General features: G+C 36.8%; 1 protein-coding gene across 9 annotated transcripts in view; it reads right to left on the bottom strand.

Moving 5' to 3' along the window:
- Positions 1-19,594, bottom strand: part of ANKRD28 (ankyrin repeat domain 28) — a 139,447-nt gene that overhangs the window by 42,463 nt on the left and 77,390 nt on the right. For 6 of the 9 annotated variants that reach the window (XR_011473679.1, XR_011473680.1, XM_070433359.1 and 3 more), the window contains 3 exons: positions 11,980-12,050; positions 6,415-6,615; positions 5,028-5,115 (listed from right to left, as the gene is read on the bottom strand). Coding sequence is in view for 7 of the 9 variants with exons in the window: in XM_070433359.1 (XP_070289460.1) it covers positions 5,028-5,115; positions 6,415-6,615; positions 11,980-12,050 (360 nt within the window). In the remaining 2 variants the exon portion in view is untranslated. The remainder of the gene's footprint in view (positions 1-5,027; positions 5,116-6,414; positions 6,616-11,979; positions 12,051-19,594) is intronic. The other 3 variants (XM_070433360.1, XM_070433363.1, XM_070433361.1) reach the window with 1 other exon arrangement.

The raw sequence follows: 19,594 nt of genomic DNA, 5'->3' as shown, positions 1-19,594 counted from the left end.
GCAAATTAACTAGATAATGCATGACAAATTACCAATAAATCACATTATAACCAGAGACAGGATGGAAGAAAAATATAAAGAATTCAGGATACTTTTTTCTTAAACAAACTTATTTTTTAAATATAATTTTAATGGTTTTAGAGGGAGAGATAGAAACATCAATGAGAATCATCAATCGGCTGCCTCCTGCACGCCCCCTACTGGGGATCGAGCCTGCAACCCGGGCATGTGCCCTTGACCGAAATCGAACCTGGGACTCTTCAGTCCGCAGGCTGACACTATCCACTGAGCCAAACCAACTAGAGCCAGGATACTTTTAAATAAATGTTGACAGAGGTATTGATTATTTAATGAAATGATAACCCTGCAATCTTTAGTTCTTCTTTTGCTTAGACCTTGTTGTTTTTAAGGTTTTAATGCCTTTTCAAATTCTGAGGTTAACTTTATATGTTTAGTGTAAGACATTAATTTATGTTTCTCTTCCTTAGTGAAATCTTCCACTTAGAAATTTGGAAGTGATTTGAGGTTTTTTCTTAAGTATGTTAGGTATTTAGAACATGCAGTTAAAAATCTCTTTTCCTCTAGTATTTCCACAAGATGTCCTTAACCAACTTAGTTTGTTACTCAGCCATGTATCAATCAGGATAGGCTAGATTATATATATACTGCGTTTAATGATCAACTCCCAATCTCAGTGGCTTAAAAAATTAGCATTTTATTTTTCATTATGACTGTAATAGCTTGGCAAGAGGGCTCTTCTCAGGCATTTAAGCACCCAGGTTAATGCAGCTGACCCCATTTTGAAGGTGGTTGGTCAGTCACTGTACCAGAAGGGCAATAGGCTGCAGAGCCTCAGAGGTGATGTTGCTTTCATTTCATTAGTCAGAACTAGTCTGAGCACCACCCAACCACACATGGAGGCCAGGAAGGGGAACACGGATCTGGAAGATGGGAGAACCACTATTCTTCTTTTATATTTTCTCGAATTTAATGAGATTATACAGTGCCTTCTCCTTCCATTTTCCTTTGCACCTCTGTGCCTCTGTTCATGGGATTCCTTCATTGTGTGGAATGTTCTGCTTGGATGTCTCTTTTCAAACATTGCTACTACTAATTCTTGAAGGCCCATGTCAGTTCCCATTTTCCCTGACCAACCACCTCTCTTCCCCAGAAGCCCTTTTAGCCCAAAGCACCATGTATCTGTAAATACTATCTAATAAGCATATAATATCTTATGAGGTTTCTTAAATTTGAATAAGTATTTAACTCTTTAATTGCTTTTATGCATTAGCTTCCCAAATATCTATCTTCAGAGGAAAATACGGAATGCTCTTATGTTTTACGTCTTGCTATATTCCATGGGGCTGAGAACAGTGTTATATACAAAATAGGCACCCAATAATTATTTGTTACATTAAATAAATTGCTCATGATCTCGGTTTTTATATCCATTCACAGGGAATGTTAAGTTAATAACTGTAAAAATGAAACCTTCAAACATAGGCCCCCCTCTCTTAAAAAATTAGGCAAGCATATAACAAGACACACAGGGTCAAGTAGATTTAGTTGTTTATATATAAATTATCAATTAAAGTGAATCCTTTCACCTATTTTTTCCCCATCTCAATATGAAAAAAAATTTTTAAATGATATTTTTAGGGAAAAAAGAACAATTAGGTGCCAAATTACATGTGACTATCATATAATATGAGTATTAACTGGTACAAATGATCCCTCATTACACATTACTTTCTGATCCAAAGAAAGACAGCTACTTGAATTTATTATAATGCAGTGAAAATCAGAACTTATAACATCCAGGATATGCAAACATAAACATATATATATTTTTAAATATATTTTTATTGATTTCAGAGAGGAAGGAAGAGGGGGAGAGAGAGAGAAAGATAGAAACACCAATGATGAGAGAGAAACATTGACTGGCTGCCTCCTGCACGCCCCCTACTGGGGATCGAGCCTGCAACCTGGCACCATGTCCTTGACCAGAATCGAACCTGGGACCCTTCAGTCCGCAGGCCGATGCTCTAGCCACTGAGCAAAACCAGCTACAGCCAGTTTGGAGGTGACTTATTTAAAAGAAAAAAGGAAAGAAAGTTCTAGAGTGAAATAAATGATATTGTTCTAGCTGGGTGAACCCTCTGTCTTCAAGTATGTGTCTTTCTTGTCAATGTACAGAATGATGCTACCAATGGGATTAGACTTCATTTAATTCATCAACGTGTATTTTAAAAAATGACATCCATAGTATACATAATTCTGTAGTCAACAACATCCTTTTAAAAAATTATATCTCTGCAATGTGAATTTGATAAATATAATCACTATACTTCAGGAATTTTGAAATTTTCCTACTTTTTTCTTCTGTTGTTTATGAATGTATAAGAAAAGTAAAATGAGCTATGCTTAGAATTTATAAGTTTTTATGGAAAGGAAAGGATGGAGAAAAAATGTCATTTTAAATCCATTCAAATTATGCATTGCTTCAAGAAGAAATAATGAGTTGCTAATCAAGGTAATTAATACTTATTCAGTACCTTTTATGTCTGTCATCACGGTAAGGTGACCTGAGGTAGAGCTTGGTTGGATATTGCTAAAAGTACTGAAAGCAATAGAAAAGATGAATGCTTAAAAGGGATTTTAAATGAAGGTTCGCGGAAGAAGCAAAAAAGGGGTAGGGATGGGAAATGATCAATTCATTCTGGGGACAGAGGTGGGACTGGGGAACACTTGACAGAGAATTCAGTAATAGCATAAGGGTAAGAATAGACCCTAAGAGAAAAGTAAGGGAAGCATCAACCAGGGGGTAAGAAGGCCAGGGCAAACAAGGAAGCCTGTGGGAAATAAATTATATAAGATTAATACATGTAATCCTAATGTCTCTTACTCTGATATTGATAGATTCTCTGAATATAACCTAGAGGTGACAATGACCTGACTTAAGCTTGCTATTAGACTGGTCGAGAGCTCCCTACTTTCATGTTTAGCTCTCTTTAATCCTGAGTGCCTAAAACAGCTGAGTAGTTTTAGAAACTATGTGTCAATACTCCTCTTTCCATGCTGAAATAAGAGAAAGGGGAAGAAGAATTATGAATTTCTGAATGTTTGTGCTAAAAAATTAAATGGACAGTGAGGTCCAAGAAACACGAATACCTTTTCCAATTCACAATTGGCCTGAAAAGTGACACTTAGGGGATCAAGAAAAACAAAGCCATCTCAGGGCCAGTGAGATACACACACCCAGCTATTCTGGAAGCTCCATTTTAGAGATAACCTATAAAATTCCCTGGCCTCCAACTGCATGGAAACAGCTGTTAAGTCAAGTTTAATTCTTTGGAGGTAAAAGGCCTAATGCACTTTGCTTAATGTGTAAACCTTTCACATGAGGCATATAATTTAAATCACACAGACTAGCTATTTCTAAGCTGTCTTTAAGAATAAGCTACACCAGAATATTCAGAAAGTTTCTAAGATTTAAAATCTGTGGGCTGTGAGGAGGGGAAGTTAGGATGCCAGAGGAGACTTGCTTCTGGATGTACATCAAGCATGTTAAACTTGCAGCCCGCAGGCCACATGCCTTATTTATTTTGCCCATGTTAGCCTTTGAGTTTGACATGCTTGATGTACACCGTCAGTGAATAGTAAAATTGCCCATTACATAACTAGAGGCACAAAACTTTGGTATGAGACAAACACCAAAAGACCAAGATTTTCAGCTTTTGGCTTTCAAAATAGGGACCAGATGACAATGACATTAGCCTTCATTTTTTATTTTCCTTTGCACCCACACTAACGGTTAGACTTGCTATTCAAGATGGATTCTACTGCTTGTGGTTATTTCTACTATAAGCAAAGGATTTTCCTAGACCTTAGGGTTACTGATAACTGGTTTAAGTTGTTTTCTTGTATTTTCACATTTCAAAATTTTAATAGTTTTAAAATTAATAATCTTCCTTTGAATCTTCCTTTACTCTTTTACTTTTAAGTGAAATATAGAAAAAGATAAAATCCAGAGCAGGGAGTAATGAGGATAAGCTATGCCTGTAAGAAAGGTGGCTAGCTAGATGTCAGGTATGTGAGTGGTAAATCAGGAATACCAGTATTATACAGAAGATATGTCGGTCCATATACGATTCTTCCTAAGCCAGAGGAGCCTGAATAGTGGAAGCAGAAAGACGGACACCCTTTGGTGGGAAGAGAAAAAGCTCTGAGCTCCACGGCTGCAAAGGAAGGAGTTCTTTCAGTTCTATTTCAAGAAGCTTGAAAAGCGAAAGCCTGTATCCATGGCTTCCTACCAGAGGCACAACCCCAGCCTTGCAGGACTTGCAAGGTTTGTGGCAGGCTGTACTTCCTCCATGCTTAGAGATCCACTTTCACCTACAAGACAGCATTTCTATTCTGCTCTTTCTGAGCCTTTTAAAGTACCCTGAGGTATGGTGATCTGCTTCCTCACTGGCTGGCCAAGTTATTTCAAGAGCCAATTAATGTTTTTGTTAGTATTTTGGCCACAAAGTTGCATAAATTTTGGGTGGTCTGCTCCAGAACTATTTTCCGATGAGCTCTATTAGTTCTAGAGTGCAAGTTTGCAGATCCTAAGATTTTTCCAAAACCACATATATCATGTTACAACAGAAAAGCCTATACTGTTTCTTTCTGTGAAATTACTACTGGTGCCTATTTAACCCAGTGCTTGGCCCAAAATAATAGGCTTCCTAATGCACCTTCATAACATCTACCTAAATTCCCATAAAAACAAGGATGGGCAGAAGTATGGACTTTTATAAACACTAATTTAAATTATCCCAGGCTTGTGTTTATTATGTTGCTCCCTTTAAAAGTAAACAGAATTAATTTTGAACAGCTTTCAGGAGAACTGAACTCATGCCCTCCTGTTCTGACAAACCTCCATACCACCAGGCTGGTTCCACTTGGGCATCAAGTGGAAGAACTAAAATGCACAACTTTTCCTGAATACATAATGTAAAAGAATAAATTTTCAAAGCACATACCCATATAAGCTGCCCAATGGATAGCTCGTCTATCTTTTTTGTCAAAAGCATTAATATTGGCACCTCTAGACAGGAGTAGTTTGACCATCTGGAATTACAATAAACACAGTTATCAAAATTCAGAAGTACAACTGTACATGAATATCCTTTGCGATGAATACTCATCTCAATCTCTCTGGCACTGAATTTCTGCACTTATATAAAGGAGCTATACTAAATGCTAAAGACCCTTTAGCATCATTCAATAAATGACAGGATAAAATACGAAAAAGGGTTCACTGTGGTTGTTTCAGTATCTTTTAAAGATGCCAATTTGTGTCCTGGTATTTTACGAACAACTAAGTACAAGTTTGTAAAGATGAAATATTCAAAAACGGGTTTTATCCCTTATTTTATAGCCCAAAGTGTTATTAAAATAAAAAGCACATTCTTATTCCAGAAGTGCCTTAAACTTAATTCAAACACAAGTGTGGTGTCCATACCATGATTAGTCCTGTAGGTCCCTGCACAGTCTACTTACCTCATAATATACCAAGAATAATATTTCTGTTATGTCTAACCATATTTTCAATAGTTTCCCCAGTGCAAAGGGCATTCCAGATTCCTAAAAGGGATGCATCTTGTGATCTTAACTGCAGTGGAGGCAAGAATTCTTTGTTGCAAAGGCAGAGAAGAATAGTGAAAATTAACACTGCAGCCATTAGCTCTTAGCCAGAGAATCTTGGGAATGTCACTTTACCTTTTAGTTTCTGTATATGCAATAAAAATGAAGGACTAGACAAGCTGGCCTCAAACGTTCTTCTAATTCTGTGTTTTGCTCTTTTCTAAGTCTTCTCTGTACACATAAACTCTACTCTTTGCTATGGAAACACCTAACATTAGATAATGCTTGCTGTATAAGATAATTAGTTATTTTCTAAATTGTTTTCTTTTGATGGTCTGTCCACAAAGAATTCTTGGCTAAATATTGGTAATAAACAGTAAGAAAATGTCTTCTAAACCCCACCTTCCTTTGCTATTCTATTTCTGGGAGCACAATAAACTTCTGTCTTCCGAGACTATTTTTCCAACAACAGAACACAGTTTTCACATTGTGTTATAGTTGGCAGTGTTCTCCTATCTCCCCAGGTTGACTATGAAAATCAAGTAAGTGCAGGGGCTGCATCTGATAAATAAATTTCTAAATTTGAGAAAGTTATATCATGAATTATGAAAGAAGTTTAAAGGCTTTCATAGTAAAATTAGACTAAATCACCAAGATAAATATTTTTGCTTGCTTATATCATGAACTAAGGAATGGCTAAAAAGGCAAGTACACTAATAATTGGGGTGAGGGAGTGGGAGGACTTAGGGGAAGAGCACCATTGTCTGTTTGAATACCACCTACCTCACCATGTCCACTGAAAGCTGCATGATGTAATGCAGTTCTCCCTGCTCGATCAGACACGTTCACATTACTCAGAAGAGGTACCAAAGCTTCAGCACACTTTACGGCTTTATTAGCAGCAGCTATGTGTAAAGGGGTTTGCCAATTTTTGTCTCGAGCATTAACATCTGCAGAGTGCTTCAAAAGTACCTGAACTGCTTCCTAAAACACATGAAGATAAAAGTTATAAAACAAATGAGTTAACAGTTTTAGCAATTTTATATATGAAAGAAATAAAGTTTCCTGAGTAAACAAGTAGAAATTTACCACGCCCCCAAATATATTTTTAACTAAAGGCAGTACTCAGAGTCATACAGGATGCATCAAGATAAAACATTCTCTATCAAAATGTGTAAGAAGAAATATTAACAAATATTCTTTAAAAACAATCATTATATCTAGTTTTTCTAGATGGTGAGATAAAATTAATTTATACTTTCAACAGTTTTAAGGAAATGTATTGCTTTGCCATTAAATATATATAAATTTAAAACATAACCATGTTCCAAAGTACTACCAGTACTATATTTTACAAAATAAGCAATCATTAGGATCTAGTTCATGAGAAAAAAGGGGGGGTGGGATATTTGAAGTCTTTGCTGTGAGGCTACCTGGTAGGAAAGTTAGTGTTGACAAAGCAATTTAAGAGTTTACTCTCCAAAGGGTTTTGTCTCCCAGAAGCATAAGGAAAACTTCACATCTCACAATAAGATTCTAAGGAATCTAGGATGCCACTGACATTAATATAAAGCAATATAATCAGAACTAAAAATATAATATTCTCCTTATAGTGATAATCCTATCTTCAGTAGATGAATGACAAACTGTATGAAATGTAAAGGACTAGAACCAGAATAGAAGCATCTCAGGTCTAGTAAAATCGACACTCAGTTTTCTTAGCTGTAAATAGGGGATATCACACCTGTCTACCACTCATCTTAAGTCTGTTATTCACCAAAAAACCCAAAAGATAGACGAAAAGTGTTCAAAAGCATAAAATAACTATAAATATGCAAAGTAGCAAGGAAGACTAAACAAAATACTATTACCCATGATTCACATGTAGCCTTTTAAGCCTTTGAAATAAAAAGTCACCAGAACTGCTTGAAATATGGGAAATAGCATAAGTATTTAACAGGGCTGGGAAAAGACTGGATAGAAGCCCAGTAATCAATCAACGTACTAAGGAAGTCAGCCAGCTAATCAAAGATATATGGAGACCTACCCTATGATCCCACAATTCCACTCCAGTTATTTACCCAAGAGAAATTTCAAAAGACCCATCTAAAAATGTTTATAGTAGCTTTATTTGTTAGAGCCAAAAACCAGAAATGCAAATGTCCAGCAATAAGAAAATGGATAAACAAACTGTTGTACATTCATACTATAATGAAATACTATTCAGCAATAAAAGGAATGAACCATTAATATACACAATAATATACACGGACCTAAAAGATGTTATGTTGAACAAAGTCAAGACACAAGAGCACATACTGTATGATTCCATTTTTATAAAGTTCTAGGATAGGCCAAGTTACTCTATGGTGAAAGAAATCGGAATATGGGCTGCCCCTGGGGACAGGAGGGCTGATTGAAAAGGGACCTGGGGAACTTGCTGGAGTGATGGAAACCTTTTTGTTGTGATTGGGGAAAAGATTACATGGGTGTGTATATTTGCCAAAATTCAAGACTACACACTTGAATTTACTGTAGATTATATTTCAATTTAAAAAAGAAATAGGGGGAAAGGATACATAGAAGAACACATATTCTCTATATATTCTCAAAATTATGGAGAACTAGGCAGTGTCAGGATTCTCCATCCTCATCTTAAAAAAGGTATATTGTAACTTGGGGAATAAAACTAACATTGTCTATATGGGAAATGTCAGTAGGTATGTTAAAGACATGTGAGCAAATAATTAAAAACAGGATGAAGAATTTATAATTGGATAAATTGGGCAAATATAGCATACTGTAGATGCCAGGCTTGCTTTATTCATTCCTACTCTGGAATTCGTGATGCATATATTAAAACTTCTGAAAAGTTTGGGGAATATTTATGTTTCATTACCAAGAGTAGAAAAATCAAAACTATTGTTTTGTTTCACTGAAAAGCAAGAATAAATCCAGTTTATGGTAGATTAGGGTAGGTAAGATGGCGCCTAAGGAAGGCTGTAAATACAGAAAGACTCTAGAATCAAGAGAGATTAAATTTTTAACCCTGGGTTCACTGCTTTGTACTGAAATGGTTACCCCCCCAATTCATATATTGAAACCCTAACTCCCTATGTGACTGTATTTGAAGACAGGGTCTTTAGGAGATAATTAAAATTAAATGAGATAATAAGGGAGGGACCCTAATCTGATAGGACTGGTGGCAGAGAGAGAAAGATTTCCTGCCCTCCCCCCGACCTTTCTCCACCATGTGAAGACAGAGTGAAAAGGTGGCAACCTGCAAGCCAGGAAGACAGCCCTCACCAGAAACTGACCCTGCTGGGCCTTGACCTGGGTCTTCTAATCTCCAGACTGAGAAAATAAATTTCTATTGTTTAAGACACCCAGTCTTAATTTTGTTATGGCACCCCATGCTGACTACTATAGCACCATTTACTACTCAGAATAATGCCTGTCAGATCACAGTAGCAGTGATCTTTGAAAATTCAGAGAAAACTAAAGAAATTTCTAATGACTGGAGATATAAAACAAAACAGGTAAATTTCTGGAAATTACAAACCAATGTGTCTGATGTCATATCCCAGTAAAATTCAGGATCATATTGTCAACCCATTATAAGCATTTAGAAAGTAATGTAGGCATAATCAAGGGTATTTACATAGTTTCACTAATGCTGTCAAAGTGTGCCTTGACTTAAGAAAAAAACAAACCAGCTAAGTACATATCCTATGACATCAATTTAAATAAGATGATTAAATATGGGATGATGACAACAGGTTAACATATTATATCCAAAGAGTATTTATTCACAGTTTGGGGTTAATTGAGAACAGTCCCTACAGCATTGTTGTCCTTGGCTCCACTTTCCCTTTTAAGCAATTTTACCATTGATTTGAAATCAGGTACAGGAAAAAGGGCTAACAAATCTGCAAATAAACACAATGTTTGGATGGACTGCTCTTATCTCCAATGATAATGCAATTTAAACTCAGTTATCTTGAGAGAATTAATATGTAATTCCTGGAGTTAGGCAATAAATAAATAAATGTTCAGCCTCCACAGGATCCAGTAATGTGATGTGGACTCCCAGGGTTGGTGGGGGACACTCCTAGAAAACTACTGTACTGGGCATTGTATCAAATTTTGCTCTATCAACTTAATATAAGATAGTGATTTGTTAATACTTTTGGGAAATCTATCAGTAGAGCCAGGCAATTTAGATTAAAACAAATGTGTTCTGTCTTTCTTTGGGCAACTAATTTAGTAGTTAATAAGTTGTTACTCAATGAAAAAATTAAGCTGTTAATATAGGCATAGAATGTTCACCAAATTTCAACACAGGTTATTTTTGTATGTTAAGAATTTGGATGATTTGTTGCTTTATTTTTAAAGTTTTCTATATTGCTTGATAAGTATGTAACAAGCATGCATAATTTTTATAAAAATAATAATGGCCCAGCTGGTGTGTCTCAGTGGTTGAGTGTCGACCTATGAACCAGGAGTTCACGTTTGGATTCACAGTCAGGGCACATACCCGAGCTGTGGGCTCGATCCCCAGTGTGGGGTGGGCAGGGGGCAGTCAATCAATGATTCTTTCTCATCATTGATTGTTTCTCTCCCTCTCTCTGAAATATAAATATATATATATATAGAAAATTTTCATTCCTAAGTGACCGAACGCACTGACCACCAGAGGCAGATGCTCAACGCAGAAGCTGCCCCCTGGTGGTCAGTGCACTCCTACGGCCAACCTCCCATGGTCCCTCCCCCTGGCCGGCCCCGATCAGACTGGGCGAGATGGCCCCGACCACTGGCCAGGCCAAGGGACCCCATCCATGCATGACTTTGTGCACCGGGCCTCTAGCAAAAGTATATTAACACACACACACACACACACACACACACACACACACACACAAAGCCCTCACACTCAGAGATCAATTCATTCAGAATATTCTGCACCAAAAGAAAGCTGAAGTGTATGCTATACTTGAAGAATGAAAGTTACAAATCAGTGGCACATACAAGCTGAGACAGCCAGCCAATACGACCAAGTGGACAGAAACTCACTGTAGGAGAGCTGAGGAGGAGCTTGGGATATTTAATCTGAAGCAGTCAACCCAGGCTCAGTGAGGGAATTAAGCCTTCAGGCATCCACTGTATGAAATAAACTAACCTCTCTACCATGCACCCACAGTGGTGTTAGCTATATATGTCCTTGGGAAGATTAAAAAAATAGTTACTCCACTCATCCTCTGTAGGGCTTACTTCTCTCATGGTATCTCAAAAACATAAACCGAAAGCTACCTACAATTTTTCCTTTTACATACCCCTCTGTGGTTATGTTTTCTATTAAATGAAATAAGTATAAGCTCTCTTATGCTCTCAGGATGAAATGTGAATAATTAAAAGAACATTCATGAAATTGATAATCTTGACTAGGTTTCCTAGCAGTTTCCTAATTATGAGATTTTTGTTTTAAAAAAAAATGAACCTCAGGATTTACCGAAATTTTATTTTTATGGAATGGTCACATTTTATAGGTGTTTCCCATAATCCTACAAAAAAGTAATAATACTACATAGTCCAGTAATTTTTAGGTTGAAAAGCAGACATAAGAAACTTATTAGGGTTCTTGCTTTCTAATCTACAGCTTCCCCTTAAATTCAGTCTAAGTACATAATTTTTTTTAAAAGTCAGCAGTCAGTCAAGTCTCTGGGTAGAATCTGCAATCTTCCTCTAATATTAACTAAAATAATTAAAGAAAATTCTTAAGAATTTTTGGGTTGTTTCACAATCTCTGGAAATATACAATGTTCTTTCTGATGATTTAATCTGGGAGAACTCCACTAATTTTAACTCATATTCTCAAGAAATTGGTAGGTATGACTATTTTATTAATAGATTACAATGATGATATTTACTTCTTCCTTGACTGCATTTAAAGAAATTTCCTGACAAGAGGGCTGACCACAAACTTAATAGCATTACCATGAAATTTCAGAGTTTAAAATATTTTAGTTACTGTATCTCAGTTTTCACAATAATCCTCAGATTTGCTCCCCAAGATCACAAAACTAGAAAGTGGCAAGTGATATCTGAAGCCAGTTTCTCCAAACCCAAGTTCCATAGTTCATCAGCTACATACAGCACACCAAGGACCCAGACAGATAGAAAAATAATTTCTCTCTTGTAGGAAGTACGTTTTCTACTCCTCTCTACTTCAGACTCTCCAATTTTGGTTGCTTTTCCTTCCTTTGAAAATACTGAATTTAAATATGAGCTCACAGGCAAGCCTACTTAATGTTTTTATATACAATATATTTACTAAGAGAAATTTCATACCTCACTACAAGATGCAACTGCTCTGTGTAAAGGTGTCAACCATTTGCTGTCTTTGGCATTAACTCTAGCTCCTGCAACAAGAAGAAAAAATAAATTGAAATATTTTACATAAAATATTTTAAGTAAATCTCCTTAAATAATTATATATAGTCCAAATTGAATAACAATTGAAAAATGAGTACTTCACTTTAATACTTTCTGCTAATAAATTACCCTTAAATTACAAAACAAAACTATTTTTAATTGATATTATTATCCAATAAGGAATTTGCTCTTTTATTAAAAATAAAAGATCATGGATAGGCTAAAAAAGCCACCTTTATACAGAGCATATCCAAAGTAAAAATCAGTCCCCACTTTAGAATGTGTGTTAGGAACTCAAATAAATTAATTAAATAAATAAAAACACTCAGACATAAAATGTAGGCCATTAAGAAGTCTTCATTATATTTCTTTACTAATGAATATAACATGTTATAGAACAATATAATATCAAAATAGTTTTCCAGTGACAATTAAAAACTCCTTAGTACTATAAAGTTACTGCATAAAATGGATATAATCACTATCAACTTAAGAAAAAAATTGAGAAAGAAAGAGGTGAACCAACCCACATGTCTTTAATACCTAAAGGCTTAAAGAAGTAATAATTTTAAAAAAAATCAACAATGGATAGCTGTTTAAAAATCATTAAGTCAATAGACAAAAATTATCCCTAATAGAACGGAAATATATTTAGCAAGATAAAAATGCAAACTTTTAGGGTGGGGGGAAATCTAGTGTCTCCATAAAATCCACTGATTTGGTACCCAAGCCCCAACCAAATAAAAACAGCCCTGGCTCTTAGAAGTATAAAGGAACTAGTGAAGGGCCTGCACTATCAGCAATCCTAGGTTTATACCCAAAATCTTAACTAGCTTTACATATCTAGTCCAACCTCCTTATTTTCTAGATGAACTGCAGACAGAGTGAACACCTCATTGTCAGAGTAAACCAGAGCAGAATCAAGGCTAGAATTCAGACCTCCTAATGTTTACATTCTGTTTTAAGTATGAGGTTCCAAGGAATATTCAAGTGCAGTGACTCCAAGTATAGCTCTAGAAACTACTAGCTATGGGTCTTTAACTAGTGTGTGATCCTAGTCATTAAAACAGGAAAAAATAAAATAAAATAGCCCCATCTCAACTGTTGAAGGTAGGTTAGTGGGAGACCCTATGGTAGAAGAAAGCACTGCTGAGAAGACAATAAAGATAGCAATTTAAGGAATATGGCATTGATGACTATTGCAAACCAACATTTACAGAATAATACCTCTTAAGTGCTAGGAGTACATCACATTAAATCCAAAATGGTTAGTCCCAATGGTATAAAATCAAATAACTTTCTATTCTAGACTCACCTTCTCCCATAAGTCCATGTACATCAACAGAGCATGCCCTTAAGATTTGCAGCCTAAATCTATGCCATTGTCAAATATCTGAATTTAGATTCACCTTTCCAGAGTAGAGATATGATGAGATTTCTGATATGTTAAAAGCAAAAGAGAATAAACAAGCAAAAATCAACAGCAGGGTCACTGAAATAGGCTGTATCCATTTGATACCATAGTTAGGATATATAGAAAAATCTAGACAATTAGCTTCCTCTTACCCAATCTTTTCATTTAGTAATTCATACATATAAAAATATACCCTGAAAGAATAGATTTTTTCATAAAAATGTTATTTAAGGTAAGATGTTCAGAATTAGATAAATGTCTAGCTCATTTAGACATAGACCAGAAAATAATTTTAAAAAATAAAAAATCTGATTATTTACATCAGTCTATTCTGGGCTCTAGACAGCAAAGCAGTCAAAGAGAGGTCTGGACGTGTGGGGAGACAGGGGTTAGTGGAAGGAGCCCAGGAGTGGGGCCTGTGATCTAATAATGGTTCTGTAACCAATAGGCTGTGTGACCTGGGGCTGTTACCCATAGCCCAGGACTTCATTTGTTGATCATAATCCCTGCCTCCTACATGTGTATGTGCATCTGTGTGTGTTATGTGTATGGGGCAGGAAAACTGGGGTGAGAGAGGACGGACCTCAGGCTCCAACAACACAGGGAGCTCCTGTTTCTGCAAAGTGAGCTCTAAAGTCAGGCACTAAATCAGAGTATCCCATTTGACTCTAGGTCTCATTCTGCAAGATAACTGATCCACCTGCTGGATCCCTAATACAATCAGTCACCAACTGCCAACTCTTTGATTTGTGCTAAAAGATCTGTAAGATCCATTTCCAGTTACAGTGGTTCTCAACCTTCCTAATGCCGCGACACTTTAATACAGTTCCTCATGTTGTGGTGACCCCCAACCATAAAATTATTTTCGTTGCTACTTCATAACTGTAATTTTGCTACTGTTATGAATCGTAATGTAAATATCTGATATGCAGGATGTATTTTCAGGGGTCGCAACCCACACGTTGAGAACCGCTGAGTCATAACATACTATCCTATTCTGAAATACTCAGAATAAATTATCTCACATTATTAAACACCCTGCTCTACTTTAACATTAAATAGATGAAGTAGTATCTTTATAATCCATGCCAAGGATATTCAAATTACAGCCCACCTGTTGGGTAAATAAGGTTTTACTGCTACAGAGTCACACCTATTCATTTAAGTGTTAAATATGTAGCTTTCAAATTAAAGGAATTGAGTAGTTGCCAGAGTGTCTGTAAGGTCCTTTACATAAAGTCTGTCATCCTCTGATCTAGGCTAAATACTTGATAGTTGATACTATTAAAGTTATTTCAATTTTTCACATGTGTTTGTAATAATTATAAATAGTACCACTAATAATCTACTAAAACTTCCATTTGCAGAGAATAGTTCTCTTCTCTGCTCCTAAGCCATAGAGCAGACAGTCCATAACCAGTGAACTGGGGCAGGAGCCAAGTATTTTCACTATTCTTCCCAAACTGGAAATAATGTTTTCCTTTGGCCGCCTACCAAAAGCAGTGGCAAAGCTTCAGATTCTGTTTTCAGGTTGGGAGTGAAGTAGATAATTACATTTCCATTTTCCACCTGTAATGTTGGGGGATAAAACAACAGCAGCTGCATTGTATCATTTAAGAGGGAGCTATGGACACCAGATACTGTGTATTGAACCGTAGCCACAGCCCCCCAATTCATATATTGAAGTCCTAACCCAGCACCTCAGAATGTAACCTTATTTGGAAATGGGGTCTTTACAGAAGTAATTAAATTAAAATGAAGTCATTAGATGGGTCCTAATGCAATATGACTGGTATCCTTATAAACAGAAGAAATTTGAACGGGCATGTACAGATGGACACAAGGAGAAGGCGGCCATCTATTAGCCACAAAGGAGAAGGGCCTAGAACAGTTCCTTCCCTCACAACCTTCAGAAGGAACCAACCCTGCCAAAACCTGGATCTTGGACTTCTAGCCTCCAAACTGTGAGAAAATAAATTTCTGTTGTTTAAGGCACTCAATTTGTGGTATTTTGTTGTGGCAGTCCTAGCAAATTCATGTACCAGCATTGTAGGTTTTCAAGGGTCACACACTTTAGGTCTGATTCCTAATAACAAAAACATAATATTTGTATTTCCTTATCAAGAACTCTATTTTCTATAAAAATACATTCAAATGAACTTGTGACTAATGCCTTATACAACACAGTTATTTAACCATCTAATATAAGAAAAGTTTGAGGTACTGCTAAACCTCTGGTTTTAAATACAGACATACCTTGTTTTATTGCTTTATTATACTTCATAGATGTTGCGTTTTTTACAAATTGAAGGCAAGACCTTCTACCAACAAAAATATTATGACTCTCTTTGCTGAGATACTTGCTTTATTGTGGTCTGGAACTGAACCCATAATATCTCCTAGGTATGCCTGTACAAACAGTAAATAAATAGCTCCCATAAAATTTTCTATACTTAGATAGCCAAAAAATGTAGTCCTTAAAACAGAAGTTCTTCACTAAAGTCATTGCCTACACAAATTTTACTAAATGCTGGGGGTTTTGGGGGGGGTGTAATATGTGTGTAGGGTAAAATGCAGAGGAGAGGAAAAGCCATTCAGATTATAACAGAGTTAAGAATACAGACTCTGTAGTCAGATGGCCTGGAACTGAATGCTGGCTCTAAATTTAATCAGTAGCACAACTTTCAGCCATAAATCTCTAAATGCTTTAGTTTCCTTAGAGTCAAGAGGACAAAATGAGATAAATGAAAAAACTAAATTTAGTATAGTATTTAAGATATAGAAAGCAATCATTGTTTCCTCTTATTTCACCCCATCCTATATAATAAAAGGGTAAGATGCAAATTGACCCTAACAGCAGAACGACTGGGAATCACTGGTCACTATGAAACACACTGACCACCAGGGGGCAGATGCTCAATGCAGGAGCTGCCCCCTGGTGGTCAGTGTGCTCCCACAGGGGTAGCTCTGCTCAGCCACAAGCCAAGCTGACGGCTGCCAGTACAATGGTGGTGGTGGGAGCCTCTCCCGCCTCCTCAGCAGCGCTAAGGATGTCCGACTGCAGCTAGGCCTGCTCCCCGCTGGCAAGTGGACATCCCCTGAGGGCTCCCGGGCTGCCAGAGGGATGTCTGACTGCTAGCTTAGGCCCAATCCCCCGGGGAGCGGGCCTAAGCCAGCAGGTGGTCATTCCCCAAGGGGTCCCAGACTGTGAGAGGGCACAGGCCGGGCTGAGGGACCCTCCCGAGTGCACAAATGTTTGTGCACTGGGCCTCTAGTTCAATAATAATTGTGAAATTAATATTACTAGACTCTAGTGTTACTGTGAGTTCTATGGAAGGATTCACCAGTTTGATTACCTGTAATATTTCAAAAATGAAACTCCTATCAACAAATCTCAGAGATGCATCATGTATAAATATTTGATTTCCAATGAATTTAGTTCTGAACTTTAGGTTAAAGAGAGTATTACTCTTCTAAATAACTCAACAAAATATAAAAGAGGATGTGAAGAAATATCATCTTCAATACAAGATAACAGTGACCACCACCAACCAAACTATGAAGAATTCCCACCAAATACAGTGACATTTGTACCAAAATGAGGAAGGACACAGTCAAGTGAAGCTTCTTCGCATCCTGGAAATACTGAGTCTTTTAAAAGAGTGTGTTTGTGTGTATGTCCATCTGTCCCCTTTTTCTGCTGTCTGTGTCCTAGAATCCCTAACAATCTTTCAAATGAGCACTGTGGGTTCTCCATAAGAGAAGCTCCCTACAGAACTCTAACTTTATAACACAGAAGAACAAGGTGGGGCAATGCGAGAGGAGGGACCATCTTTATTATTATTATTTTTATTTCTGACTCAGCTGAAGATGGAGGGTAAAGCCAATCTCCAGGAGATCACTCCCTAAGAACCTGTGATCTAAGGAGCTGCCAAGTCACCCCATTTACCCTAAGTACATCAATAACTAAAGAGAGTCCACTGCTAGGATTAAGAGAAAACACATTTGGTCTGAGAGCTATTTGAAGAAAATAAACCTAACTGATGCTCACTTTTTGCCCTTCCCTACTCTATTCTTCAGCAAACAGCTGTTCTAGAGAGCATATTCCTCAAAGATATGAAGAATCAGAAAGTATCCATTACAGGACTAGAACAAAGATATAAGGGAGCAGAGTAAACTGAACAGAATACAGGTAATAGGAATATTTGAAAGAAATTATCCCAGGAAAGGAGAGAATGAACTTGCAAACTACTATCTATACACAACTTCCGAGAAATTAAGCTCTAAAGAGAAACCTCTAAGAAAAGTTCCAAGAAAGAGGTAAGACAATGCAAAGAGATGAGAACTTGCTGAGGTCAGGGGAATAAAAAAGAAAAACAAAGTAATTACAGATAAAAGTCTACAAACAACAAAAAAGAGAACACAATTTAAAACATAGCCAAGAATTCTGAAGGCCCAGTCAGAGTGAATCTTTAAAAATCATGTCACTCCATGCCCTATCCAGTTTGGCTCAGTGGATAGAGCTTTGGCCCTCGGACTGAAGGGTCCTGGATTCATTTCCAGTCAAGGGTATGTACCTCAGTTGCAAGCTCGATTCCCAGCCCCTGCTAGGGCGCATGCATGAGGCAACCAATCCATGTCTCTCTCTCGCATGGGTGTTTGTCTCTCTGTCTCTACCCTTTCCTTCTATTCTCTCTAAAATTCAATGGAAAAATATTCTCGGGTGAGGATTAACAACAAAAAAACAATAATAAAAAAAATAAAAACCATGTCACGCCAATCAAAACTTTCCATTGTTTTTTAAAATCACTTTAAGGGCCAAAGTCTTTACCACAGTGTACAAAATCACACATGATCTGGGACCTTGCCATCTCTTTGCTTCATCTCCTACAGCTCCTTTTACCCGTCCCCAATCATGCTGCCACCTCATGGCATTTGTTCTTGACATTCTCTCAATTTCCTCTAAATATCTGCATGGTATACAAGGTTTGCTTCCTTATTTTCTTCAGTTATCTTCTCAAATGTGTTATCACTAACCCTTTCCTGATAACACAATATAAAATTGCAACTGACTCCACCCAACATACAATTCTAATTTTGTCATAGCAATTAATACCATAAGACAAACTATATATATATATATTAATTTGTTAGTTTCCCCCAAACATACCAGGTGTACCGGTTAATAATGTGGATTTTTTTTTTCAATAGATGGAGTTACACATATATTGATATATATGGGTTTGATATGTATGCTATTTTGTTGTATTGACAACAAGCTTCAAAACTTCATGTCAAATTTTCTGAAGGTGTTAACATCATAGATATTTTTACACTTAAAAATGTCAAATTTCGTGCCAAAAAAAGAGCTGCTGAATACTTCGGGAAGCTTATGGTGAACATGCTCCATCTCAAGATACTTGTGAATGCTGGTTTAAACACTTTAAAAGTGATGATTTCGATGTGAAAGACAGAGAACGTCCAGGTCAACCAAAAAAGTTTGAAGACCAACAATTACAAGCATTATGGGATGAAGATGTGTGTCAAACTCAAAAAAACTTGCAGAAAGATTAAACGTAGCTCAGCAAACAATTTCTGATTGTTTACAAGCAATGGGAAAGATTTTAAAGGAAAGAAAATGGGTGCCACATCAACTGAGCGAAAGATAAATGGAAAACCGAAAAGTCATCAGTAAAATGTTGTTTCAACGGCACCAAAGAAAGTCTTTTTTGCATCGAATTGTGACTGACAATGAAAAGTGGATTTATTTTGAGAATCCCAAATGCACAAAATCATGGGTTGATCCAGGTCAACCATCAACATCGACTACAAGGCCAAATGGCTTTGGAAAGAAGACAATGCTCTGTGTTTGGTGGGAGCAGGAAGGTGTGGTGTATTATGAGCTTCTAAAACCAGGTGAAACTGTTAATACTGATCACTACCGACAACAAATAATCAATCTGAACCATGATTTGATCGTGAAATGACCAGAATGTGCCAGAAGACACAGCAAAGTAATTTTGCTTCATGATTACATACCATCACACACTTCAAAACCAGTTAAAGACACACTAAAAGATCTTGCCTGGGAAGTATTAACCCACCCGCCGTATTCAC

The sequence above is a fragment of the Myotis yumanensis genome, unplaced genomic scaffold, assembly GCF_028538775.1.
Source record: "Myotis yumanensis isolate MYYU_CA2020_CCGP unplaced genomic scaffold, mMyoYum1.0.hap1 SCAF_14, whole genome shotgun sequence".
In the NCBI taxonomy this organism is placed as follows: Eukaryota; Metazoa; Chordata; class Mammalia; order Chiroptera; family Vespertilionidae; genus Myotis; species Myotis yumanensis.
Note: the sequence above shows the minus strand (reverse complement) of the source record. Positions and strands in the feature narration are given on the sequence as shown.